Source organism: Lissotriton helveticus, chromosome 1_1 (assembly GCF_964261635.1).
Source record: "Lissotriton helveticus chromosome 1_1, aLisHel1.1, whole genome shotgun sequence".
NCBI lineage: Eukaryota > Metazoa > Chordata > Amphibia > Caudata > Salamandridae > Lissotriton > Lissotriton helveticus.
Genome location: NC_136057.1, coordinates 1,816,948,636 through 1,816,975,517, shown reverse-complemented (window position 1 = coordinate 1,816,975,517; position 26,882 = coordinate 1,816,948,636). Strand labels below are relative to the sequence as shown.

Below are 26,882 nucleotides of genomic sequence, written 5' to 3'. Positions count from 1 at the left end.
TAAAAACAGGATCCTAAGGATTAAAGCACCCTTGAGTCATAAGATTTTTTACTACAGCTGGTCCCTGGCACAATGAAGAGTGGACAGGAGCTTTGCCTAATGTCCCAAAACCGGCCAAGACATTTTGCAATGGCACATACAAAGGAAGGTCTCAAGATGACCAAGATAGTTATCTTTGGGAAACACCCACAAAAGAAAACAGTTCAATAGCAATTCAGCGACCTGCAAATAAATTAATGTACAAGTTATAATTATTTAGGTGTCTCTGAAGGGGCCAACCCAGGGGCCCAATTAAACCACCTTAGAAGCAAGGGATCTTGGATTATTCATATCCCAAACGCCTAAGCCAACAGTTATGCAGTTCAACTGCGGAACCTATACTATAAGTCCTGAGAACCAAACTAGTCCACTCCCTTAACTACAGTCCCATAGCTTTCCCTGGAACTTTAGACATGTATCTCATGAACTCTCAAATCTCCGCCCACAAGAAAATTGTTACTCTTCCCCAGATGACCTGGAGAGCGAGGGTGAGGTTAGACCTGGATCTTACATGCCTAGGAGACCTAATAAAATACTACATCAGTACTGATCGAGCCCCAGCACCCTCACTCAAAACACAAATCAAAACCATCTTTGAAGAGGCAAATTCGCCGTTGCAGCCCCAGCTGGCAGTGGCCACATGTCTTCTGTATATTGAAACCTGCAATCTGCACAACCGGGAAATACCGGTAACAGCCTGGAAAAAAACAGTGAACATGCAGGTCAAGAAAGTTTCATTTAAGAGAGTCATTGAAAAGCTATGCCACAAATCCAACTTTACAGTATTGGACACCACCTACATCCTGGGGAAAGCTCAGCCGTAACAAGCAACCATTGACAGCCCAGGCATGAAGGAACATTTCTTATATGAGGTTGTTCACACTCCCCATTGTGGATTTTAAGCCATCCTGGGCACAGCGGAATGATTGAGAAACTTGCCTTCACTTGCGGGGTTGCTGTTCAAACATGGCAACCGAACGACGCCGCTTGCTAACCCCTTTATGCAGGGCTAATGACCTCAGACACTGCAGAAAAGCTTCAGATCTGTGTTTTCCTCCCACATCACACAGACCCTAGCCAGGCTGGGGAAATTCATTGATCAAATGTATACCACTCTTATGTACACCACAAAAGGTACCGGCATTAGCCATCAAGAATCATCCCCAAACGTAAGCTCCATAAAATAAACAAGCATTGGAAATGCAATAGGTCTCGCAATAGAATAGTTAGACATTTTTCTTTTTGCAAATGGAAGAGTGGCGTTGCGTGGATGAGTGGCGTTGCGTGGATGAGTGGCGTTGCGTGGATGAGTGGCGTGTGTGAGTGGCGTTGCGTGTGTGAGTGGCGTTGCGTGTGTGAGTGGCGTTGCGTATGTGAGTGGCGTAGCGTGTGTGAGTGGCGTTGCGTGTGTGAGTGGCGTTGCGTGTGTGAAGGATTGGTAGTGCGGGCACTGCTGCTTGGGGTATCTGCGAGATTTGTGTAAGTAAATGGAGAGGGGGGAGAGAGTTGTAAGAGAGAGTGAAAGAGGCAGAATCGTTGAGAGGAAAAGAAAGTGCGAATCTGTAAGCTGAGAGATGTGGCATAACAGAAGGATTGGTAGTGCGGGCACTGCTGCTTGGGGTATCTGCGAGATTTGTGTAAGTAAATGGAGAGGGGGGAGAGAGTTGGAAGAGAGAGTGAAAGAGGCAGAAACGTGGAGAGTAAAAGAAAGAGCGAAGGAATATGTAAGCTGAGAGATGTGGCATAACAGAAGGATTGGTAGTGCGGGCACTGCTGCTTGGGGTATCTGCGAGATTTGTGTAAGTAAATGGAGAGGGGGGAGAGAGTTGGAAGAGAGTGAAAGAGGCAGAAACGTGGAGAGTAAAAGAAAGAGCGAAGGAATCTGTAAGCTGAGAGATGTGGCATAACAGAAGGATTGGTAGTGCGGGCACTGCTGCTTTGGGTATCTGCGAGATTTGTGTAAGTAAATGGAGAGGGGGGAGAGAGTTGGAAGAGAGAGTGAAAGAGGCAGAAACGTGGAGAGTAAAAGAAAGAGCGAAGGAATATGTAAGCTGAGAGATGTGGCATAACAGAAGGATTGGTAGTGCGGGCACTGCTGCTTAGGGTTTCTGCGAGATTTGTGTAAGTAAATGGAGAGGGGGGAGAGAGTTGGAAGAGAGAGTGAAAGAGGCAGAAACGTGGAGAGTAAAAGAAAGAGCGAAGGAATATGTAAGCTGAGAGATGTGGCATAACAGAAGGATTGGTAGTGCGGGCACTGCTGCTTGGGGTATCTGCGAGATTTGTGTAAGTAAATGGAGAGGGGGGAGAGAGTTGGAAGAGAGAGTGAAAGAGGCAGAAACGTGGAGAGTAAAAGAAAGAGTGAAGGAATATGTAAGCTGAGAGATGTGGCATAACAGAAGGATTGGTAGTGCGGGCACTGCTGCTTAGGGTTTCTGCGAGATTTGTGTAAGTAAATGGAGAGGGGGGAGAGAGTTGGAAGAGATAGTGAAAGAGGCAGAAACGTGGAGAGTAAAAGAAAGAGCGAAGGAATATGTAAGCTGAGAGATGTGGCATAACAGAAGGATTGGTAGTGCGGGCACTGCTGCTTGGGGTATCTGCGAGATTTGTGTAAGTAAATGGAGAGGGGGGAGAGAGTTGGAAGAGAGAGTGAAAGAGGCAGAAACGTGGAGAGTAAAAGAAAGAGCGAAGGAATCTGTAAGCTAAGAGATGTGGCATAACAGAAGGATTGGTAGTGCGGGCACTGCTGCTTGGGGTATCTGCGAGATTTGTGTAAGTAAATGGAGAGGGGGGAGAGAGTTGGAAGAGAGAGTGAAAGAGGCAGAAACGTGGAGAGTAAAAGAAAGAGCGAAGGAATCTGTAAGCTGAGAGATGTGGCATAACAGAAGGATTGGTAGTGCGGGCACTGCTGCTTGGGGTATCTGCGAGATTTGTGTAAGAAAATGGAGAGGGGGGGAGAGTTGGAAGAGAGAGTGAAAGAGGCAGAAACTTGGAGAGTAAAAGAAAGAGCGAAGGAATATGTAAGCTGAGAGATGTGGCATAACAGAAGGATTGGTAGTGCGGGCACTGCTGCTTGGGGTATCTGCGAGATTTGTGTAAGTAAATGGAGAGGGGGGAGAGAGTTGGAAGAGAGAGTGAAAGAGGCAGAAACGTGGAGAGTAAAAGAAAGAGCGAAGGAATATGTAAGCTGAGAGATGTGGCATAACAGAAGGATTGGTAGTGCGGGCACTGCTGCTTGGGGTATCTGCGAGATTTGTGTAAGTAAATGGAGAGGGGGGAGAGAGTTGGAAGAGAGTGAAAGAGGCAGAAACGTGGAGAGTAAAAGAAAGAGCGAAGGACTATGTAAGCTGAGAGATGTGGCATAACAGAAGGCTTGGTAGTGCGGGCACTGCTGCTTGTGGTATCTGCGAGATTTGTGTAAGTAAATGGAGAGGGGGGAGAGAGTTGTAAGAGAGAGTGAAAGAGGCAGAAACGTTGATAGGAAAAGAAAGTGCGAATCTGTAAGCTGGGAGATGTGGCATAACAGAAGGATTGGTAGTGTGGGCACTGCTGCTTGGGGTATCTGCGAGATTTGTGTAAGTAAATGGAGAGGGGGGAGAGAGTTGGAAGAGAGAGTGAAAGAGGCAGAAACGTGGAGAGTAAAAGAAAGAGCGAAGGAATATGTAAGCTGAGAGATGTGGCATAACAGAAGGATTGGTAGTGCGGGCACTGCTGCTTAGGGTTTCTGCGAGATTTGTGTAAGTAAATGGAGAGGGGGGAGAGAGTTGGAAGAGAGAGTGAAAGAGGCTGGGACTGGCTGTATGTGGTATATAGGGGAATTGTGGTGTGTAAGGGAATTGTGTTGTGGAGTGCAATGATCTGGTCACTTGTGGTCAATGCGATAATAACTGTATAAAAGACAGCTGCAGCGTGGGAGAAAGGCAGCATTTCACAGATGCCTGTGTGTATTATATACATCTGGGCAACAGGGAAAAACAAGGCTGAATCACCACTCAATCAATAATGCAATAGCTCTGCCGCTGCATTGTCCCCTTCAGACTCCTGATGAAATCCTGGGGCAGGTTGAATCCCCGGTAGGGCTCTGGGCATCAGCCACATCACGCAGCCTAGTGTGGATTTCCCCCACAGGATTCTGGTATTGGGGCTGGGGGACTGCAAAACTGGTTGTCCATCTGCTGAGAGAACTACAATGTCCAAGGACAGACGGCACAGTCAGGTAAGGAATGCAAAGAATTCACAGGAAGAGGAACTAGGAAAGGCGGTGGGAGAGAGAAAAGGAAGATGGGGGGGGAGGAAGAGGACAAGAGAGAAAGGAGCAGAAGAGGCGAAGAGGAGAAGCATTAGGGAGAGGAAGGTGGGCAAGAGGAGGAAGAGGAAAGGAGAGAAAGGAAGAGAAGAGGGGAGCAGCGAAAGTGAAATGGGGGAAGGAAGAATTAGAGCAGGAATGGGGAGAGGGGGTGAGTGAGTGCTGGAGCATAGACAGAATGAGAACAGAAGTAGATATTACTAGAGTGGGGGGTGAAAGGCGGTGGAGAGCAAGAGATCACGGTAGTAACGAATGAGTAAAGAAAGGACGGGCGGAGAGAGCTGCAATAAATGCAAGCAAGAAAGAAAGTGGGGCAGATGCAGGGTACGGATCTGGGACAGGCAGGAGACTGCAAAGTCTGAGAAGAAAAGAGAAGTGTGGAGAGAATTTTTTTTTACACGCCAACGTGATGTGTAATTGTAAAGCACATGTCCCCCCTTTGTGGTATCTTGGTGCTTAAAATATAGGTGTTCAATGAAACATAAGGTTGATTAAAAAAAGGAACATTGAGGTATAAGAATTAAAGAGTCAGCGATCTGACTAAGACGTGAATCTGTGGCACTGGGAAAAACATTCCTGAGTTTGAAAATTAGGCCACTGAGCCATCAGACATCGGGAAAGATATACACAGAAGCGAGACAGGAAGAAGAGACCATCAAACGCATGTCACTGAGAGACTACCATCACAAAACTCCTCAAGCAAGGACACATGAGGTCACTTACGAGCGCCGAGATGGACTGCGGAGACTGGCACTCAGTGAAAATTGTCCTGCTTTCTGCTGCATGACCACTAGTCACAATCTCACACCGTGTAGACTCCACAGCAACGAAAACAAGCCAGAAACTAGAAAGATATTTGTAAAGACAATGTGTGCATTGCAAACATGTAATTTGCATAAAGCACACCACACAGCAGTTTTTTTTTCTGAGCACTGTGTACTGCAGACCCCTTGAAGAAAGCCCCGGGCATTGAAGAACGCACAGGGCAAATGTGCCCTGTCAAGCGCAAGCCTTTAACTCTGCCCTGGCTAAGCAGAGTCGGGTAGGTACCGCAGAGAGGGAGCACCGTCAATGAATGGCGAGTGTCGCCCTGCTCGGATGCCACCAGCAGTGAACCGGGTGCAAGCAGCGGTAAACCGGTAGCTTACAGTGGCTTACTTATCTTATCTTCGTCTATGCTGGGGTGAGACCTTAAAAGCAGAGGTAATTAAAGAGCGAAAGATGGGTAGCTGCAAGCAGGAACGGCGTGAAGAGAAGTTGTGTGATGATGCAACATGCACAAGGCGGGCAGGGGAGGGGGTGGGTAGCTGCAAGCAGGAACGGCGTGAAGAGAAGTTGTGTGATGATGCAACATGCACAAGGCGGGCAGGGGAGGGGGCGGAGCGGGGAGAGCGGCATGTGGGTGTTAAGAAGCAAAAGGCGGGCAGGGGAGGGGGTGGGTAGCTGCAAGCAGGAACGGCGTGAAGAGAAGTTGTGTGATGATGCAACATGCACAAGGCGGGCAGGGGAGGGGGCGGAGCGGGGAGAGCGGCATGTGGGTGTTAAGAAGCCGGGCCTTTGAAGTGAAGCTAAGCTTCACTTCAAAAGGTGTCGGAGGAATGCGGCTGAGGGAACAGACGGCGATTGCGGCTGTGCACGCGCTTTTAAGCTCAATGCACATGCGCATTGAGCTTAAAAGTCACGGGCACTGCAAGGAATCGCCACGATTCCTTGCTTCTTAGTTAAAGGTTGTTTAAGCCGCAATAGGCTCGCAAGCTCGATGCGCATGCGCATCGACAGGCGAGACCTAAAAACAAATTACAATGGAGACAAAGGAGAAGTTACAAGATATCTCAAAAACAGCAACATTTAGTTCAGCACTGGTCCTTCAAACGATCCAAAGGTTACAAGAGCTACAAGGGCCTAAGTCCAGCAAACCAAGAGATTACAGTGATTTCAAGACGCAAAACTACACTGCTAACAGCTAAAGCTAACATGCTGCATCAAACCAGCAAGTCGCCAAGGGTCTAAATCACCAGACATTTTATAAACCAGAACTCACCAGTCTGGTCCCAGTCACCCATCTGTGCCGTATGTCCAATTTCAAAACAAAAATCTATTTTGCTTTACCACTGAATTTTATCATTTTAAGTGAATTTTTTAATGTTTTTTAATATGATACATTGCTAAGTCTGATTTTAGGTGTTTACATGAAATGATTTAAAGTAATTGATCATGAATTAAATTACTTAATCACTTACTCGCTGCACAGTGTACTTCACTTTACTACACTATATAGAGATCCAGCTTCCTACACACTGCCATCTTATGAAGTATCTTCCTGAATTGTGTCAACAAATGTGTTTTCCTAAGTACATTGTATGTAGGCCTGTACAATCTGCCATGTTTTTATTTTCGCCAAAAAGATCAAATTTTCTCTGTTTTGTCTTAGGTAAATGGGCATTCGAAAGAAAGAATGGAACAGGAACAAAAAGTAAGGGACCACCATGACATGGATCCTTCTTCAGCTCAAAAGGTATGTTATGTTATGTATGCCCTTTGGGGTCGCTTCGGTAGTGTTTTAACTCATAATGTGGTGATAGCCCCCTGAAAACCCCTGCACTAAGCAGCTATTCGTAGGCTTTAATCTAACTGGAGGCCCAGAAGGTCCCCCATGCACGTCAGGGGGTGCTGGGGCTTGCCCCTTCCCTCTTACAAGTCCTGAATTATTGTCTTGAATTGGGCTGTGCTGGCTGGGGTGAGGTTGTTTTAAATTGGATCAGTTTGTTTAATTATGTGTTAATGGGTTGGTTCGGGTTGTATTGCGTTGAAATATGTTGGGCTGCGCCTTTTAGGCTTTTCGGCTTGTTTTCGGTTGAGTTGGACTGTTTTTGGGTTGAGTAAAGTGATTTTCTTGGATTGGGATGTTTTCTGGTCTCTGTGCTTTATTGGAGTACATTGCAAACTCAGATGCTTGTAGGAGTCTCCATAACTAACTCCAGGCAGGTGAAAATCATATTCTGATATTAGCCATTGTAGTAGAAGCTTTATAAAATAAAATTTTAATTAAAGAAACAATGGTCTCTTTAAATACAGTAATCTGGTACAAAACAAACTCAGTTTAAAAGATCTGATTGTCTCAGCAAATGCACGAGGAAGTCTCATCTGACTGACAACACGGATGATTTTATATATATTAGCACTTACATTTTAAAACCAGCCGCTGGAACAGCTATTTCCCCCCCCATTGTTCTGCCATAAAGAAGCGTTTCACACATGCTATTAGCCTCATGCTGCTGCTATCACTATGCCGCCGCTTTCGTTCTAAAAACTATAACCTGCTACGACAAGCCAAGTAGTGCATTTCACACTAATATGTACTTGGCTTTTAAAGGTTTGTTCCCACAGAGTGAACCCAAATGATATTGTGAAACCACCGTCATTCCCAAAATATCTTAACTACCGCTTTGTATTTCTTGAAGCAGTGAGACAGTTTCCTTGGTGAGTTCTGCCAAGAATGTTGGATATCTTTGTTGTGCACAGTGGCTGCTGTAAGTTATTTCCATTTTCTCAGAATTGCTAAGGGATAGGACTCCCATACAATCAAATATGGATCTGTTAATCCTGATACGTTAATGTAGATTTATCAAGCCAATGACAAAGGGGGATCCCAAAAGTGACATTCCCCATTTGAAATTCTCATAGGAGTCCTTGTTCCTTGAAATAGAAAAATTGGAACTGAACAGAACTACTTCAAACTTGGCATGAAAGTAGAACCTTATTTGAGTAATTGTCTTTGCTTTATTTGGTGTAAATCAGGTCAGTAGTTTTTGAGAGATTAGTGTTAAAATAGTGCCTCGATCTGTGCATCAATAGGTTACATTTTAAAGATATTCGAACTGTTAATTTGTGGAGCTCTGCAAACTCTGTTTCATGGGCCTCTGCTGATTCAAAATGTAAAATAAGTAAAATCTGATTGGATGAGGGAGTTTTCTCTTCTGTCTGTCGTTCCTTTCGATTCCACAAAACCAAAGTTGGTTCCACGAGACTAAAGCCTTCCGATTGACTGGCTGCAACATAGAGAAACTGTTGAAGCCACTCGCATAGGTCCTGGAGACTCGGTTCCCACGTCCTTAAAAAACAGAAATGGCACATAAGGTGGCAGGGTGAGTACTCCTTGTTCCATGTGGAGTGGGCATTCCTCGTTGATAAAAAAAAGCTGATTTTGCCCGCAGGATTCATGGATCCTGGGTTTGCAGCTTCCAGTGCGGCCAACGAGATCCACAAATCCTGACTGTGGACCAAAGATAGTGTGGAACAGGGCTTGGCTGCACACAGTGGAATCACAGCAAGGCCTGGTCAGAAGCGCTTTATAGCCAATCTCCCCTGGACTGCGCAGGGCTAAGCGCATACATTATGAGGTTTGGCTGCCTGTGGCGGGAGTGTGCAGGTCCTGCGATCAACAGCCACTATGCACAGCTGAATGTTGGTGAAGAAGTGGGCAGAGGTCCTGACCTTTCTTAGGTTTACTCACTTTTTTCACCCCAGTCTTTACTCATCCCCTACTAAGTCGCTCACTCTTTTTATTACTCCTCTCTCTGCCATGCACTCTCACTAACCCCTCCCTCACACACTCCTTAACTTTGACTCACTCTCTCACTGTAAGTCACAATGATCCACTCACTCATGTCATCCATTTCCACACACTCACTCTCCTTCACTCATTGTTTCATGCACCTTATTTCCAGGGCTCCTACACTTTCACTCATTTTCTCTTATATTGACCCACACACAAAGCAAAGAACATTTATTTTGGTGTTTTTTATACCATTAAACATGGTCCTGAAAAGACCGATTTTTGTTGTTTTTAGAGACCTTTTTATGTTTTATACTTTTTGAGGACAATCCAATAAAAATACTACTTGTTTTATATCACTAGTGACGAGAAAAGAGTATAAATGGGGAAAACTGTATTAAATAAAAAAGGAACAAATATTTTTACATGTCTTCTGATACAGAAATATTTGATTTTTGTGAGCTCTGGATCGTTGCTCTGTCTGTCCAAGAGGTCACCCTGCCACATGCCAAGCCATGCAGTCCCACAGTTTCCAAGCAGGTATCGATTTCTTGTAACTCCTCTACCACGGTCTATTCAGCCAACCTCTCTCCAGCAGAGATGGCGCATCTGTGTTCCTCTTCCTCTTCAGCTTTTCTTATGCAGAGTATTAGGATGTATGTGCCTTTGTCATTCTTACAATAGCCATTTTTTCGAACAACATCCACGAATAGGTTTTCTTATTCAAACTCGAAATTTCAAAAAACATTGTTTCCTGGTCGCCTGTCTGCCTGACAAAAGACCAGTTTTGTACGTTGTTTGTTCCTACGTCACAAACGCAACAGAGCTCGGGGTGCCTTGAATGAATGTGAGCGTATTTAGGCACTAGATCGCTTGTAGCAATGTTGGGTACTAAGCGCCATTGAAAGGATCACATCGAGACAGTACCCAACGTCCACGTGTATTATCTTACCCTCCGGGGAAGTTCTGAGTTTTGGCTCACCTTTGTTTTCCACTGCAGTGTTTGGTTTTCTTTCCCTTCCCCCCAGTGTCTAGTTGGCAAGACACAATGCACAGGGAGTAAGCTTTTAGAAGATCACCACCTCGTGAACTGGACACCCTTAGGGTCTGAGTGGTGTATTCAAGTCCACTTTCTGGAGTGTGTTATTAATGAAATTGGCTCCACCACTATTATTGAGGTGCCTCAAGCCTTCAATATCCAGCCAGACTCTGGCCTGTTCTTCTATCTCCTGAAGGGGCTTTTTCCAGCAGAGCCCATAGCGATGGTTCTGCAACCAGACTCAGTGAGGTTCACCGGAAGATTGCGCTGGGCCTCTCCGTACTCATCCTAGCGGATGCAAGACTCGCGCAGGTCGCTCACCTCCTGTTACGCTGGACCTTTCCTACTCAGCGAATACATGTCATCCTGTGTGGCTGAGCATGATGGGTAGGCTGTGTCCATCTCCAAGGTCCCCAGTTTTATTGTGCACAATATATTTTATGGATTTGGCTGGCCGCGGCCTTGCAACACTCACTCCTGCATTTATGTTCTCAGGTGAAACGGGGTTACATTGTGCACTTTTGGCAGAAATAAGTTTAATTTTTGGAGGTCGTGACTGGGGTACCACATATGGGTGGCCCTCATGGATGGTGGTTGGCCACGCCCCACGATGATTGCTTCCACCCATACCTAACATCCACCAATACTGTGACTGAATTGTGACCCGAGAAGATGTTTTCACAGCAACAAATCCCTCACAGTGTAAAAATTGACTTTCAGTAAGATCCCCAAAACTTCCTTTGCAGTTCCTTGCAAATGCAGTAATTGTGACCCGGAGGGACAGCAGACCACAAATGTCAACACTGCAGCCCGTGTACCCTAACTATTCGTTGCAACCACAGCAATGCGTTCAAAATCTGCTATTATTAACCTTTCCTATCACTATTTCTTTGGCATTAATTGTAGGAATCGTAAAGTTTATTTTTCAGTGTGCTGAAAATGAGCAGCCTCAGGGAATTCTGTTTGTGCTGTGACTCATCTCCTTTACAGCTCTCTGAATATTTTTGTTGGCGTTATAAAAGGATGTATTGGGTCTCATGGAAAGAATCCTGCAAGAGGAGACATTTTCATTTTCTCTTACACATGTACATTTTATTTTGTCTTAACGCATGTCCTATATTTCATGTATTGAAAATCCAACTTTGTTCAGTAGCTTTTTGCTGCTTTACCTTTCTAATGTACAGGCATCACTGTTTTATATTTTGTACGCATTAGCATTTGATAATCTTTTTCCCTAATCGTTTCTTGTCCGTGTCGTATAGTTTGACTTTCGGGCTTTGCGACAGATTTAACATTTGCCAATGTGATGGAGACAAAGTTTTCCACCATTTCGGTGGTGATTTTCCCAACCTCTGAAGTGACTGGTTTTGCCATGTCAGAAGCTTCTTTGCAATAGGAAACCCATGGACATGGCAGATGGTTAATGCGTAGGTGCACAATTGAAACGTACCTGCGAATAGGAAGTATTCTTTCATTACTCATATGCCATGTCTCCCTGACATGCTGAGGACTTTCTTATCTTAGTATGGAGACATGATGCCGTTAAACATGGTTCTAAGAAGTCAATCTTCCACCATTACGAGTGGCATTTGAGACTCCATTGGATAGCAGATCTGGTGTGGTTTCGCTAACTGGACAACCACCAATCTTTAGATGTTATTTTAGGGTATCAGGCAGAGCGGATGGAAATCACAATGATTTTTTTCTCCAGAATTCCTGTTACTGCCCATTTCTGGATCAGTCTTTTAGTATTGTCCTGCTGCAATCAAAACATTCTCTTAAAAGATCTTGAGCAAGCCCGGTTAGGTCTGGCTTTACAGCACAGTTCTCATCGAAGCATACATAGCGTGGACTTTGGTCCTGCTCCTTTGAAGTATTACTCTTTCACCTCATGCTGTTGGAGTTTGGTATATACATTATCTGAGGGACTGTTTTACATCTCTAGATTACAATGAATCATCACACATAAAAACTATGTACATCAGGGAAAGAATATATATATATTTTTTTCATTGCTTTTAAAGATTATTTTAGTCAGGACTCGAAATTCAAGCCAGACCTATTAGCTTTGCCAATGCTTGTTTTAACAAGGAACATAAACGAAGAACAATATTTTTCGAGATATATAAGTATTTACCTGAGGCTTAAATGTACCATTATATTAAAGCTCTATTTGAGGAAATAAATGCAGTTTGAAAAATCCCTTGGTTATGGTACCTCACCTACCATCTTACCTCCTTTATGGTGGACTGTGGCTGTGGTGCCACGGAGAGCTTGTCTCCCCAGACTTCACATCACTTCATGGCCGCAGTATGTTATAAAGGAATTTTGATGGTCTGAACAGCTCTCATACCAGAGGGTTCCACCTTAATTTGAAATACTCCATTGAGTCACAGAAATGTCAAAAGTAGTCTCAGTGAATCAGAAAAGATATTGTATTTCTCTTCGAAGAGTACATGTCAATGTTTTATTTGCATGTGAATAACTGCCTACTTAGGATTGATTTTGGGACCATTTGCATTGCTGGTTTTAGTATCCAGTCCTTTCGTAACCTTTTCGATTCTCTCTCACGAAATTAATGAAAGTTTCACTCGAGCACCCGCAGCACAAATGTGTGCTTTATATCAGAGCTCAGTTAAGAACAACATGGCAGAAAGGTTCAATTCTACAGTGGACCAGATCCATTCTGCATCACAAGCATAGACTCCAGGGAGGAGGGCGAGATCTTGCAAAATAAGGCAGACATATGTTCCGGATGTGTGGAGTTGTTGATATATCAAAAAAACACTTGTTGCCCCTTAAAGTAGGAGGCCGCAAATAATTTAGCCCTTGACCTCCGCGAGATTCTGTGAGCTTGTAGACATTCCACATAGGCTTCAGAAAGCGACACTTAGGGCCCACAATGAATAGATGTTGAGTTGTCTTCCTACATGCGTATGTGGTGCCTTCACAATCAGCCTCTGTCTTGCTCTTCCTCAATGTGCCCAAATGCTATTGCCCCATGTTCTCTGCTACCATGTTGCGTCAAAATGATAAGGTGGAACTAAATAGCTAAGAATCTTTATGGAATCTGAATCTGTACATAAGAATTACCGATAAGGTCCAAGCCATGAAAAATGTTTCAGGAAAATAAGAAGGAGCAAAACAAGCCACAGCGATAGTTGCCACTGTTTCCAGCCTATGACCAAAAGTGTCGGATCCATGCAATATTTAAAGGCTAACCATTGTGTGAATTGGTTGTATTTAAAGTGATTTATTTAAATGTATCTTAAGTTGCTATCCTGAAAACCTGGTAGAGATCCAGTCCTAATTTGGATATCTTTGATTCAAGCAAACTGTAGCTAAAGGGGGGCAGAGCGATCGAAGACTCATCTTCTTTGGCCATTGTCACGAAACTAACATCCTAGTGAAATATTTTTTGTCCACCATAATTATCTTAGTTGCACGGGCACTCTAACTTTGTATTTTTAGAAAAGACCAGACGCAATGCCTGGCTTGTTTGTTGCTTGTCTTTCCTGTATTTTAGGGTCATGCTGTTTTAATGCTCGGATATGATGCCATCAGAAGTCAACCGTGGTCCCCTTTACTGGTGTAATGTACTGTAGATACATGATGTAAAAATAAGTAGAAAATATTGGTCTAAGTTACTGAACACAATCATAAAAATCTAATAACCCATATTTTACATGGTGGGAGATATTTAAATTCTTCCAGAAAATATTTGCAATGTGTTTACAAAAAAAAGAGAAAACCCTCAAACGTGATAACTGGGTTGTTTTTATCACCTAATCTGCCTTTTTGTGATGTATTGAGGTGTTACTATTATTATCATTGTTTGTCTGTAGAAAGCTTCCACAAACTTTGTGTATGGAATTGAAATAACACAATCTGTTTCATTCTTTTTCTCTTCTTTGCTTCTTTTGCTGTTTCTTTTTAATGCTGCTTCCACTGAAGTCTCCTTCCAAATGGTTTTGGAAACTGGTCCCTGTAAGTTTGCACAACTGCTTTTTTTTTATCTATAAATTTTGTTTGAGAATGGCTTTTTCCATGTCATGCTGGTTCAGTCCTATTGGGTGTTAGAAACAACAAACATTCCTTCATTTCCATTTCAAGCTCACAGTGTTAGGAAACTTTGCTTTATATTTGAGACAGTTTTGAAACTATTGAGTTTAATTCAGATTTGCGTTGCATATAACATTTTTTTACCCTGAACACTGAAGTATGCATGTCACTCCTCTCTACAGTGACCTTTTGGCAGGCATCTGAGATATTGGCTACAACTGAAGGTTGATTGTTTTGTTTCTTATTTCAGCCCAAACTAATACTTTCATAATCATTTTTGTTGTTTATTATTTTTATTGTGGAATAGTTCATTTTCATAATGCATAAATAGACTGTTACATAACCACATAAAAACATCGCAAAAAAGGTAAGAGCAGATTCAAATATTACACAACCCGCTTTATCAAACATTGTATAGAACTTCGGACACATGATTGTTATGCATAACCCACCAAATACATTTCAGATTCAAACATAAAAACCCCATTTGATTTAATACATATTTATGGTTCCATATTAAAATAAGCTTTTACCCCAAAGTTTCCAATAATTTCCCAAATTTCCTATACGACCCAGATCTTAATACATTTTTTTTCCGACTCCTTAATCCTATTAAGTTTACGTTGTAGATGCTGAAAGGTTGGAATTTCACCGGAACGTCACCTTTGGAGTATTAAAGATCGAGCTAGTAAGACCACAATGTATATTCGTTTTTTACACAGTAAGTCAGCTTTTAAATTGAGGGAGTATCCTAAAACGTGATCTGGACATCCAGCATCTGCTGCACTTTTAGTTTGTCAGCGTAGTACTGATTAATTTTGCCCCAAAACCTACATAACCATATACAACTCCAAATAACATGTGTCCAATTCCCTCCTCCTTCCATATTGCAACGAAAACAGTTCGCCTAAATCTGCAAATTTATTTTATGGAGAAAGTCGGGAGTTCTATATACAAGGCATTTAGTATAAAATTGCATACGTCGTAAATTGTCCCCTTTCAGTAAGGAGAAATCGAACTCATTGATCTGATCCCAGGCTGAAATGGATATCTGGAGGCCTTCTTTCAATTGCATTTTTTGGGGCTTTCCCATAAAGTTTATCCGCCCCCTGGCTGCATAGGAGAGAAACCCAACTACTGATCGTTTTGTGGGTTATAGATTCTACCAACTGCTCCATGAGTTCCCTTGTTTCAGTTATGTGTATGGGATTCAGTTGCCTTTAGAAATGCTTGATCCTAATATAAGACCAGTACATGTTTTTACAGTATTTAATATAAGGCTCTATTACATTCCAGTTTTTCCAATTCTTCTCCAAAAAGTCCCCTATTTTTCCGTAACCATTACTCGTCCATTTAAACATTCCAATCTTATCTATCAAAGGATCATCCCCTATGTATACATCTGATAGCAATATTGCTCCATTAATACTGGGAATCGCATAGTGGCCAAACAGTTGTTGCTTACATCTAATGTTCCATTGTAGCGTCTTATATCCAACTTTTTTAGGGGGTTTCGTTAAATACATAAAATCAAATATAACATATTCTTGATGGATTACATCTAAAAGGAAATTGTCATATCTAATAATATTTAAAGACTTGGTTGATATATATGTGGTGTGTGCAAAATTCGCGAAATAATATTCTGTCAAATCAGGGAGGTCTTGACATCCTTCAGTTACTGATATGTACAGTACATCTAAAGATGTAATGCTCTTAAAATAAAATCTGGATGGCTGATTTAGGTTCCACTGTTGCTTGATGCCTATTAATCACCAATCTTCATAAAATGATTTCAACACCTTCAGTAGAAGCAGGTTTTCCTTATAAAACCTGACAATCAGAGATGCCATCCAGGCTGGTGAGCATGGGATCAGTTGTAACAGCTTCGCAGTCGCAGTCACAAAATCCCAACCTGCAGAAGTCAGCATGCAAAGTGGGAAGGTAAAGCGCCAGAATGAGTTATAACAGACAGAAATGGAAGAGGACAGTAAGTTGAAGCAAAAATAGTAACTACTTTTAAAAGGGCCTTTGAAGTAAAAATGTACTTTTCTCTCTGTGTACATTCTCTGCTGTTATAAGTTCTGGCTCTACACCCCTCGTCATTTTTAATTCCACTTTTGTCAGATCTCACAGAGAAACACATCAGACGAGTGTTAAGAAACATCACATTTGAAGGAGATGGAGAAGACATTTTAGAAACATTCACAAAAGTACCGATTTGGAAACACTGTTAACAGTGGCTTGCCATTCAGATGGATGCTTCTTCATATGTCATTTGAGCCTTCCGCTCACAAAAGGATTCCAAAGCAGGGCCGGTGCATCCTGTTGCAACCATCCCACAAACATCTTCAGAGATGAATAACACAATGTATTATCAGGAACTCCTTGCCATCAGAGAGGTGATGGCCCATCGAAGAGAATATTTGCATCGCATTAGTATTGGACGGGCCACAAAAATCAATGTTACTTAAAGTCCATGAAACGTATGAACCGTGAGCATGCAAGGTAGTCCCTTTTCTAATCTAAGTTCAAGTATGGAGCCACATAAAGTCCAGGTAACAGACACGGGAGGGTTTATGTATGTCACAACAAGAAGCAGAACGGTAAACCTTCCATTTTGGTTTTAGGAGGAAAAGGTGTAGAAGAGGGAGAGACATTCTTGCAAAGGTTAAGTAAACATGATCACTCAATCCCTCAGACTGGATTGCACAAGATCCAATTCAGAGGGAACTAGAAAAAGATTTCTTGTGGCATAAGAATTTAGGATCTAATTTAGATAATGGCAGAGAGGGAACTGCAGCAGTTCAGAGTTCCCTCCCCACTTACACAGTGGATCTCCCTCCTGACTTTAATGCGGGCATTCCATAGATTTGGCTACAGCGGTGACTACTCTGTCACTGCCGTAGCTAAACTTCTTCATTGATCTGACAGAGTAAGGGGCCGTTGGAGAATTGGCTAAATGTCTGTCCGCCCAATTAGAATGGGCAAACATATAGCCATTTATTTGCAGTCCATCACCACCAGGCAAGCCCTGGTGGAATGGGACAATAAAAAAATAAATAAATGCCCCTCTCGCCATGGGAGGTAACTCCCATGGCGAGAGGACCATTATCTTTTTCATTTTCTAAAAGAAAATCATCACGCTTTGGGATTTTCTTTTTGAAAATAAAAATAAACCAGTTTGGTGGAAGGCTCCCTGATGGTCACAGAGTACTGCAACAAACTGCAAAAGGCATTTACAAGAACTGTCAATGCTTTTGAAATTACTGTCAGCTGGGTGGTAATTTCTAAATTTGTCGTGCGGCATCTCTGTCAGGGTGACGGAGTAATTTACTACTTCGCCCTGGCAGGCAAATGGGGCTCCTGCCAATATCACACTCCGTCCCTAAGTCTTTATTTCTAATCCAGTACACAATCTCATTATGAACTCAGGGCTTGAAACTCCAATTGCAGTACATCCAGGAATACAGAAGACCAGCGAACTAATAATTTGACATTGTGTCATCTATATTGAGGCCAAGGTACCCCAAAAGAAACCAGTTTGATTATTACAGCTCTTGTCTGCACCTCAACAGCCTTCGTCACAGATTTCTATGGATTTTTTTTGTAACTTATCTACCACCATCAGAAGGGATGACTGCTCTATTGGCTATCATAAACTATCTTACGAAAACAGCACATTTTATTCCCTTAAAAAAGATCACAACAGCTCCTGCATTAGCTGCTGTATTCCTCAAGGAAGTTGGCAGATTACATGGGTTTCCCCATATCATTATCACAGACCCTCTGTTTACATCTTGATTTTGGAATGCTTTCCTCAAGCAGCTTGGGGTGTTATAGTTTTGTTCACAAGTTACCATCCCCAAATGGCTGGATAGACAAAGATTCTCAACTAGACACTCAGACAGTATTTAGGTAGTTTATTATGCACCACTCTGAGCATTCGTGTAATTGGACCTCTTTGCCCTAGGGCATTTCCCCTTCTATTGTTTATTTGCCTTCGACCTTCACATTTGGCCACCTGAGTTTTCTTCTTCCCCAGTCTCTGCTGTATAGACCTTGCTAAAAGACATTCAAAAGTTGCAGGAGTGAGCCCTTTGGTATTTGAAATCCGTCAAGGACAAATACAAGAGGTTGCAAAAAGAACAGTTGATGGACAGAATGCAGAACAATGTTATACATTCACCCCAGTACAGAGATCTGGGCCTAAGTCCATCGTTTTTTTGCTCACCATGCCATTCCAGTTTGGACCCAGCCATATGCAAATCAGTCTTGACCCTGCGCCCAATGGGAACAGTCCAGCCCGAACTGCCAGGCTAGGTCCTCCCTGGACTGGAAACAAGCATCCTAGAACCAATTTCGGGCTTTCAGCCCTCATCAGCCAGGATAGCTTGACTCCAGTGGCATGGAGAGCACGGTCCCCACGTCTGGGCATACCCATCCCACTCGGGTGACAAATGCAAAAAGAACAGTTGATGGACAGAATGCAGAACAATGTCATATATTCACCCCACTACAGAGATCTGGGTCTAAGTCCTTCGTTTTTTTGCTCACCATGCCATTCCAGTTTGGACCCAGCCATATACAAATCAGTCTTGACCCTGCGCCCAATGGGAACAGTCCAGCCCGAACTGCCAGGCCAGGTCCTCCCTGGACTGGAAACAAGCATCCTAGGACCGGTTTCGTGCTTTCAGCCCTCATCAGCCAGGATAGCTTGACTCCAGTGGCATGGAGAGCACAGGACCCACGTCTGGGCATACACGTCCCACTTAGGGTGACCAATGCAAAAAGAACAATTAATGGACAGAATGCAGAACAATGTCATACATTCACCCCAGTACAGATATCTGGGCCTAAGTCCATCGTTTTTTTGCTCACCATGCCATTCCAGTTTGGACCCCGCCATATGCAAATCAGTCTTGACCCTGTGCCCAATCGGAACAGTCCAGACCGAACTGCCAGGCCCGGTCCTCCCTTGACTGGATACAAGCATCCTAGGACCGGTGTCGGGCTTTCAGCCCTCATCAGCCAGGATAGCTTGACTCCAGTGGCATGGAGAGCACAGGACCCATGTCTGGGCATACCCAACAGGACAATATGCACTAAAGTTGAAACTACAATCATAAGGGAATTCACCATGTATCTCATGTCTTTAGAGTCAAAAAGGCTGTTTCGTCTACTTCAGTCGCTCCTTCTCCTACTCTAGTTGATGAAGCACCTGTGTACAAATTATAGGAAATCTGAAAACTTCTGAGAGCCAGCAGCTTTGGTCCATGCCTCAACATAGATAAGAGCATTTCACTGGAAGTTTCCTATTAAACCTAAGTCCAAAAGGAAGAGGGGTCTTTGGGAGGGAGGCTAGTGTCAAATCTCTGAGATTAACACAGAAAAGAAAGGGAAAATAAACACCACATGAGGAGGGAGTGGAGGACAGAACAATGGAAACTACAATCATGCATGAAAGCACATTCAGGGTCACTTCAGCAACACGCTGCACCACTTATTAAAGGGTGAGCATTTGACAAGGGGTCTTCTAGATCAATTTAGCTAGAGCTCTAAAAGGCCGCTCTGACCTGAAAGCTGGTGTCTGGCAGCAGTCTTTGTTACGTCTCTGTCACTTTTGTACTAGTTTGCATCCAACATCATTCCCACGTTACTACTATTTTTTTCCCTTACTGATTATCTTCTGTATCTCGTTTGCTGCCAGCTTCCTGTCTTTGCTCCTGTGGATGACCTGGTGCTCCGGCGTGTTCTTTTTTCAGTTCTCTGGCAAGTTTCTGGGTTTGTCAGGAGGCTAGCTACAGTGTGAGTCTTCAGTGCACCAGTTAAGCTCCTTCATGCATTGTGATTCCCTGTGTGTGGCAGTATTCCTAGGACCTGATTTAGACCCTGGCAGACGTGTTACTCTGTCACAACAGTGATGGATATTCCGTCCTCCAAAATATAAATCCCATAGGCTATAACAGGATTTATTATTTTTGCAAACAAGATATCCGTCACCGTTGTGACGGAATAACCCATACGCCCAGATCTAAGTCAGGCCCTTACTATCTTATTTCACTATATCTTGACAGATACATTGTGCTTTGCCTTTGTAATCTGTGATACCGTGCCATCCTACAAACCAGAAAATCCAGCCCAGGTCTTCCACATCTAACCTGCTGGAACAAGTATTTCTCTCTACCTCTCTCTCCCTGTTACATCCTTACAACCCTGTGCCCTACAAACACTTTCCCTTTTCAAATCTCAGTCACTGTCCAGTGATAGGAACAATGACAAATTACTCAGTAGAACACATTGAAAACAATAATTATGGGATCAGTGAAATGCAATGCTTTAAGGGAAATGAAAACAGTGGACCTAACATATGTGTGCCCTGAGAAGCTCTTAAGTGAGACATGGCCTATGTAATAATAAATGTGGAACAGTATACTATGTTTAGTAGATTCATATATGGGAACTCACTAGGAAAAGCATAATCAAAATCAGTGTGATATTTTATTTAGCAGTTTAAATTACTCCTAGGGCCAAAAGCAATATAGATCTTGACAAGGTAAGTGTAAAGTATGTACATTTATGTCCTCAATTGATTTTCATCTGAGCCAAATTCAGATCTTACCAGTAAGCAACAAGGAATTCTGTTGGAGCAGTTAAGTTTGTCCTTGCACTAAAATCCCATTATTATGTTATGAAGTATTGGTCAATCTACTTCTAATGTGGTTCAAGACCTAGCCAAAATAACCACGGTATAATATACTCATTATGATTAGTTTTGTATTAGTATCCTTACAGCCGTGGGCTGTGCAGGTAAAAACGGTGGGGCCGGGTGGAGGGGGGGGGGGGGGGGGGGGCAGAGGGGATTCGACAGACGACCACAGGGAAAAATTAAATAAATAGTTCATTTTCCCTCGTTGTTGCCTTTCAATCCCCCCCCCCCGCACACCACCCGGCCCCACCATTCTTACATGCATGGGCCACGGCTGTAGCCTTAAGGTGAAGATCTTTAGATGACTCCCCCATTAGCACAAGGAAAACCGTGACGCAGGCCCTCATCACCAGCTGGCTCGACTACCGAAACGCTCTCTATGCCGGCACCTCCTCAGAGCTCTGGCAAAGAATCCAGACAATCCAGAACGCAGCAGTCAGACTGATCATCAACCTGCCCAAGAGGACACACATCACCCAGCATCTGAAAGACCTACACTGGCTCCCGTCCAGAAGAGATGCCAGTTCAAGCTCCTCACACACATTTACAAAACCCTCCCCAACCAAGGACCAGACTACATGAACCACTGTCTGATCTTCCACCAACCCTCCAGAAACCTTTGCTCCTCACACTTCAACCTCACTCAGAAACCACGTACCCGCCGCACCCACTCTGGAGGACACTCCTTCTCCGACCTTGTTGCCAAAGCCTGGAACAACCTCCCCCTCCACTTCTGCACTTCCCAATCACTGAGCCACTTCAGGAAGAGACTCAAGACCTGGCTCTTCGACCGATACCTGCAGCACAGCACCTGGATACCCCTGGGGCGATTAGCCGCGCTATACAAATACTACTTGATTCACTGATTGACGATGGCAAACATTTCACATAAAAGATTTATATAGTTCCATATTATATTCTAATATTTATATTCTTATGAAGGTGTCAACCAAGTGTATTAAAGTTGTTTAATTGTAACTCAGTGTTTGTGTGTATTTGTATATTGAAATCCAACCTACTGTTTTTCTTTATTTCTTTATTCCTTTGTTGTTGTAAGGTGACGCAAAGTGTTATATGTTGTGAAGTATTTTGATAAACTAATATTCAATTAACTGAAATGGATATTCCAGGAAAAATTATTTGAGTAGACTGGAACAGAGAATGTGCCATTCCAAAGTCTAACAAAACATACCAAGGGAAGGCGGGGACACATATTTCCACTGAAAAATAATGAGTCCAAACATAACAGGCATGAGTAAACATGCATTTTGTACAAATGTTTAGAATCTGTCTATTCCAATATATCCTTTAGAATCCTATCACAACTATATGTACTTTGGATGTTTTTGGGATGGCTGTTAAACTAGAATTATCTTGAAAAACTATGAAATATTTTCTAAAAATGCACTCATGTTTCTAAATCAGTGCTATAGAAAGGTATACTGGGCAATACATCCCCGGGTGTGTATACCCAGTGACACCCAGGCATTACCTAGGAGAAAATATGTTTGCTTCACCTCAACTCTCATCTAGACGTATAACAATTAGTGCTTAATTTGAGCTAATTGTTGCATGTGGGACCCTGGCAGTCATTTTGGGGACCGCTACTTATTTTTCCTCATCAAACTTTAATCCCTCACAAGAGAGAGAGAAACACAAAAAGGGGAATAAATGAGAATGTGAAATATACTAAAACAGTGACAAATATGAAATGGAATGTGAAAGAGTTAGATAAGGGGTAGGGAGTGTCTGGTGGTGGATGGAAAAGACATTAGGTGGAATCAGGACTAAACCGCCTTGATGTTCTACAACCCAAAATTTGATAGCCCCCAAGCTGCAGGCTTCTATGCAAAACTTTGAGCCCCAGCACCTATTTGATTTTATAAATTAAGCTCTGATCACAACCACTTGCTTCTGAGTTCATTCTCCTCAGTAATTAGGATCATAGTCTGCCAAATCACCAAAGTGATAACAGATTGTAGTAATACAAAATGATTAAGCTCTGTGAATTCATGTGGCCTTTCCACCAGATACGCAGATTGTATCAACATATAAGATGTTTGTTATGCTATATTTACAGCTTTCCACACATGACTACATTTTAGTGCTTTACATTCTATTCTGCTATCTATTGTGAACAGTTCAGAGGCGATCAACTATGTAGTAAAATCTTAACAGCAGACCCTGTGCTTGTCTATATCACAAATAGATCACTTGTAAAGTATAGTCTTAATTTATTTGTGTAAACAATTGTTGTAAAAATGTGCATCTTCTCTCAATATTTAATGTTAAAATGGTCTTACAATGGAGCCATACATTCACCCATCGCTGTGCCGCTGCATTGACATTGATATTCCTCCTCAAATATCGCCAAAATATTTTGAAGGTAAAAATGCAGAAACCCAATCAATCTACACTTCTCTCTTGCTGTGTATGTTTCATAAATTGAATAAACAGATCTTTGTGCTACTATGATTGTATTCCAAATGTATGCTGACAAAATATTTTTTTCTGTCTCGCAGGCACGATATAGGAAGGATCAGACGCTTCTCAAACAGCTTCCTTGCATCCCCCTGTTGGAGAATTTACTGAAGGATGGTACAGATGGATGTGCACTAGCTGCTCTCATCCACTTTTACTGCCCTGATGTCATCAAATTAGAAGGTGAAGAGACCTGTATTTGCTATACTAGAAGTGATTTTTATGGACAGAAAATAATTCTTTTATAGACTTTTATAGGCAAGTGATGCATGACTGAACTGGTATTGACCTTGACTGACAAGTTATTTGTTAATGTAAATAAGTTTTAGGTGTCTTGTTACTGTCATTAGTCCCTTGGGGAACTTGTATAGCTTCATATAACCTACTTCTGAAACAGCATTGTTGTATTTGTGCTATGTATGATTTTTGTTCAGATGTCAGGCTAACTACATTCAACCTTGATTTATAAGAAAATGCTGCTGTGCCTTTGCTTCCTAGTACCGTTGTGATTTATCTTATTTGCCTTCTACCTGGTCTCTGCTCATGTATTTTAAAGTATTCATATAAGTAATCAAAATGAAAAGGATGAGGTTTCGCATGGACAGGTACTGTTACGAGCAGTGTAGTGCATAGTTCCCATCATGGAATGTGCTTAACCAAAGAAAAACAGATTATATGACAGAAAAGCACAGTTTCAGTCAGTCTAATGCTAGATGTGACCTATAAAAGAAAGATTGTATTTGTAAGATACATTTCGGGTTATTTCATAGTTAACTAGATTCAAAATATGTTTCCTATCCATTTCATTGGCTCTGCAACAAAAGAATTATGTCTCCAAAAAAGATAAGGCTATTTCCTTTGTGAAAGGCTTACCTGGATGCATGGCATCAGACAATGAATCTGCTGGCTAAATGATAGTGCTCTTTCGACTGTCAGCTCATAAAAGCTTCCAAAATATACTACTCATACTTCTTGTTGTAATATATGTTTGATCTATAATGTCTGTGAAGGTCGTCTTAAAAATCATTACCACCAACAAGTCTGGAGACTAGATGTCATTTTTTGTGGCACATATTTGATTAGGTTTGTGGTGTAGTGGGTTGCTTTTATTTTAGCTATGCTTCTGTGACATAGGTTAGTGAGATACTGTAAGTAATTCATCCTTACTGTTAGATCTGGGGGTCTCTAGTTGGCAGAGGTAAGTACCTTAGACCAAGTAGGGACCCTTGCTTCTAGTCAGGGTGAAGTAATAACCCTCTGACATAACCCCTGCTCACCCTCTAGGTAGCATGGCACGAGCAGTCTAGGCTAATCAAAGGCAATGTGTATAATATTTGCACTTAACACAACAATAATCTCCAGTCCACCACAAACTGAGACCACACAGGTAAGTATATTTTATAAAAATATATATCTGTTCGAGGCATATGGGCTGCAGATGGTACATTTATGAATAGATCGCCATCTGGTGTTGGGCTCGGATGATTGCACTTTGTTTTTCTTCTGGAGAAGTCTTTTTCGTCATAGATGACTCCTCCTCTCGGTGTTAGTGCGCATGGGCATCGACTCCATCCTTAGATTGTTTTTTTCCGCCATCGGGTTCGGATGAGGATCGAAGCGCTCCGGACCGACTTCAACAAAGAAGGTTATAACCGGCGCGTATTCCTTTCCAAATCAACGGTATTGTTATCGAACGCGACTTCCCTCCATACCGACGCGGTTCGAAGGACGACGACTACGAGAAACTCGACGTAGTCCAGCCCGGGGTCCATGGAAAGGACTCCATTCAAAAAATGTCCAACGTGTGGTGCTAAGTTCCCACACAAGGACCTACACGAGGTGTGCAACCTCTGCTTGTCCCCTGAACACGAATCCAGGGACTGTGAGGCCTGTGCAGCGTTCTCTTCAAAATCGACGATTAGAAACCGTCGAGCCCGAAGACACGAGGTATCGAGAATGCAGTCACAAGCAATCCCGGAGCTGTTCGAGGACCAGCACCCAGAAGAGGAGGAAGAAGAGGCCGACGGGGCGGGGTCTGAAGTGGACGAGTCCGACGTCGAGGAAATCGACGTCCAACAAACCGTGAGTGACGACGTCCCTTTACCAAAGAACAGACCCCGCACGGTGTCGACCCCGCCCTCGAGCCCGGTCAGACAACCGAAAAAAGTTTCCAACGCCCCGCCTTCGAGCCCGGCAACGAAACAGAAACCGAAACACTCGGTCTCCCATCATGGTGGTTCCGATTCCGATAAACGGACCACATCGACACCGAAGCTTCAAATCAAGGAAAGCTCGAAGTCGAAGCAGTCCATGTCGACACCGAAGCACGTTTCGGCGTCGAAAACACCCTCGACACCGGGGACATTTTCGATACCGAAAAAATCGGATCCGAATACAATCTCGGTACCGAAAATACAAATGGACATTCAAAAGAAAAAACACCTTTCGGACCCGAAAACTGCGGTACCGACACAGGAACACGGGACTGATCCTAAACAAAAGACTCTGTTTATTGACCCAAAGACTGGCAAGGTAGTCACAGAACTACCTAAAAAGAGGAAGAATGAACATTCGGACGACAAGACTCATCCGAAGAAGAGAACAATGGGGACGAATACAACTCCTCCCTCTTCTCCCAAACCTAGACACACACCATCTTCTCCTCTTCCTCACAATAGGCCAAATATTCCTCCCACACGACCATCTACACCTACAACAGATGTAGAGAGTGACACAGGGGAGGGGGAACACCCTGGGGATGATGAAGACACAATCCCAGAGGAGGCAGACCCATGGGAAGAGTATAATGTAGGGTCAGATAATGATAACGACCCTGAATTGTATCCCTCAAAACCTTCACCTCCTGATGACAATACTGGTTTTGCACAACTCATTAATAGAGCAGCAACATATCATAAGGTAGAACTACATGCAGAACCTCAAATAGAGGACTTCTTATTAGAAACACTACCTACTGCACAAAGAACATCAGGAACACTACCAATGCTTAAGGGCCTTCTCAGTCATACATCAGAGATATTCAAAAACCCAGTGAGGGCTAGGGTATTGAACCCAAGAATCGATAAAAAATATAGGGCAGCTCCAAAAGACCCAATATACATTAAAGGGCAAATTCCTCTAGACTCATTAGTGGTCACAAACGCTCGTAAGAGAGCAAACTCTTTATCTACAGGAGAAGCTCCACCTCCTGACAAAGAGTCTAAACTAATAGATGCCTCTGGCAAGAGAGTGGCATCTCAGGCGGCAAACAGCTGGCGCATAGCTAATACGCAAGCACTACTTGCAAGGTACGACAGAGCGCATTATGATGAGTTAGAAAAACTCATCACACATCTCCCTAAAGAACATCAAAAGAGGGCAGATCAACTCATACAAGAAGGGAAGTTAATTACTAACACTTCAATAAAGTGCGCCCTAGACGCGGCAGACACTGCAGCAAGGTCTACAAACACAAGCATCATGTTAAGGAGACATGCATGGCTCAGAGTATCAGGGTTCAAACAAGAAGTGCAAACATCGTTACTGAACCAACCTTTTGATGGGAAAACACTTTTCGGCACAGGGACAGATGAGGCCCTAGAAAAGATGAAGAAGGATACCGAAACGGCTAAATCAATGGGAGCATTGCAACAGCCGACACAAAGAGGTTCCTTTCGTAGATCCACCTATAGAG

General features: G+C 43.0%; 1 protein-coding gene across 4 annotated transcripts in view; it reads left to right on the top strand.

Annotated features, from left to right (window-relative positions):
• CAMSAP2 (calmodulin regulated spectrin associated protein family member 2) overlaps positions 1–26,882 on the top strand; it is a 563,571-nt gene that overhangs the window by 330,603 nt on the left and 206,086 nt on the right. For 2 of the 4 annotated variants that reach the window (XM_078640954.1, XM_078640946.1), the window contains exons 4-6: positions 6,774–6,857; positions 13,891–13,923; positions 23,230–23,371. In XM_078640954.1, coding sequence (XP_078497080.1) covers positions 6,774–6,857; positions 13,891–13,923; positions 23,230–23,371 — 259 coding nt within the window. The remainder of the gene's footprint in view (positions 1–6,773; positions 6,858–13,890; positions 13,924–23,229; positions 23,372–26,882) is intronic. The other 2 variants (XM_078640959.1, XM_078640956.1) reach the window with 1 other exon arrangement.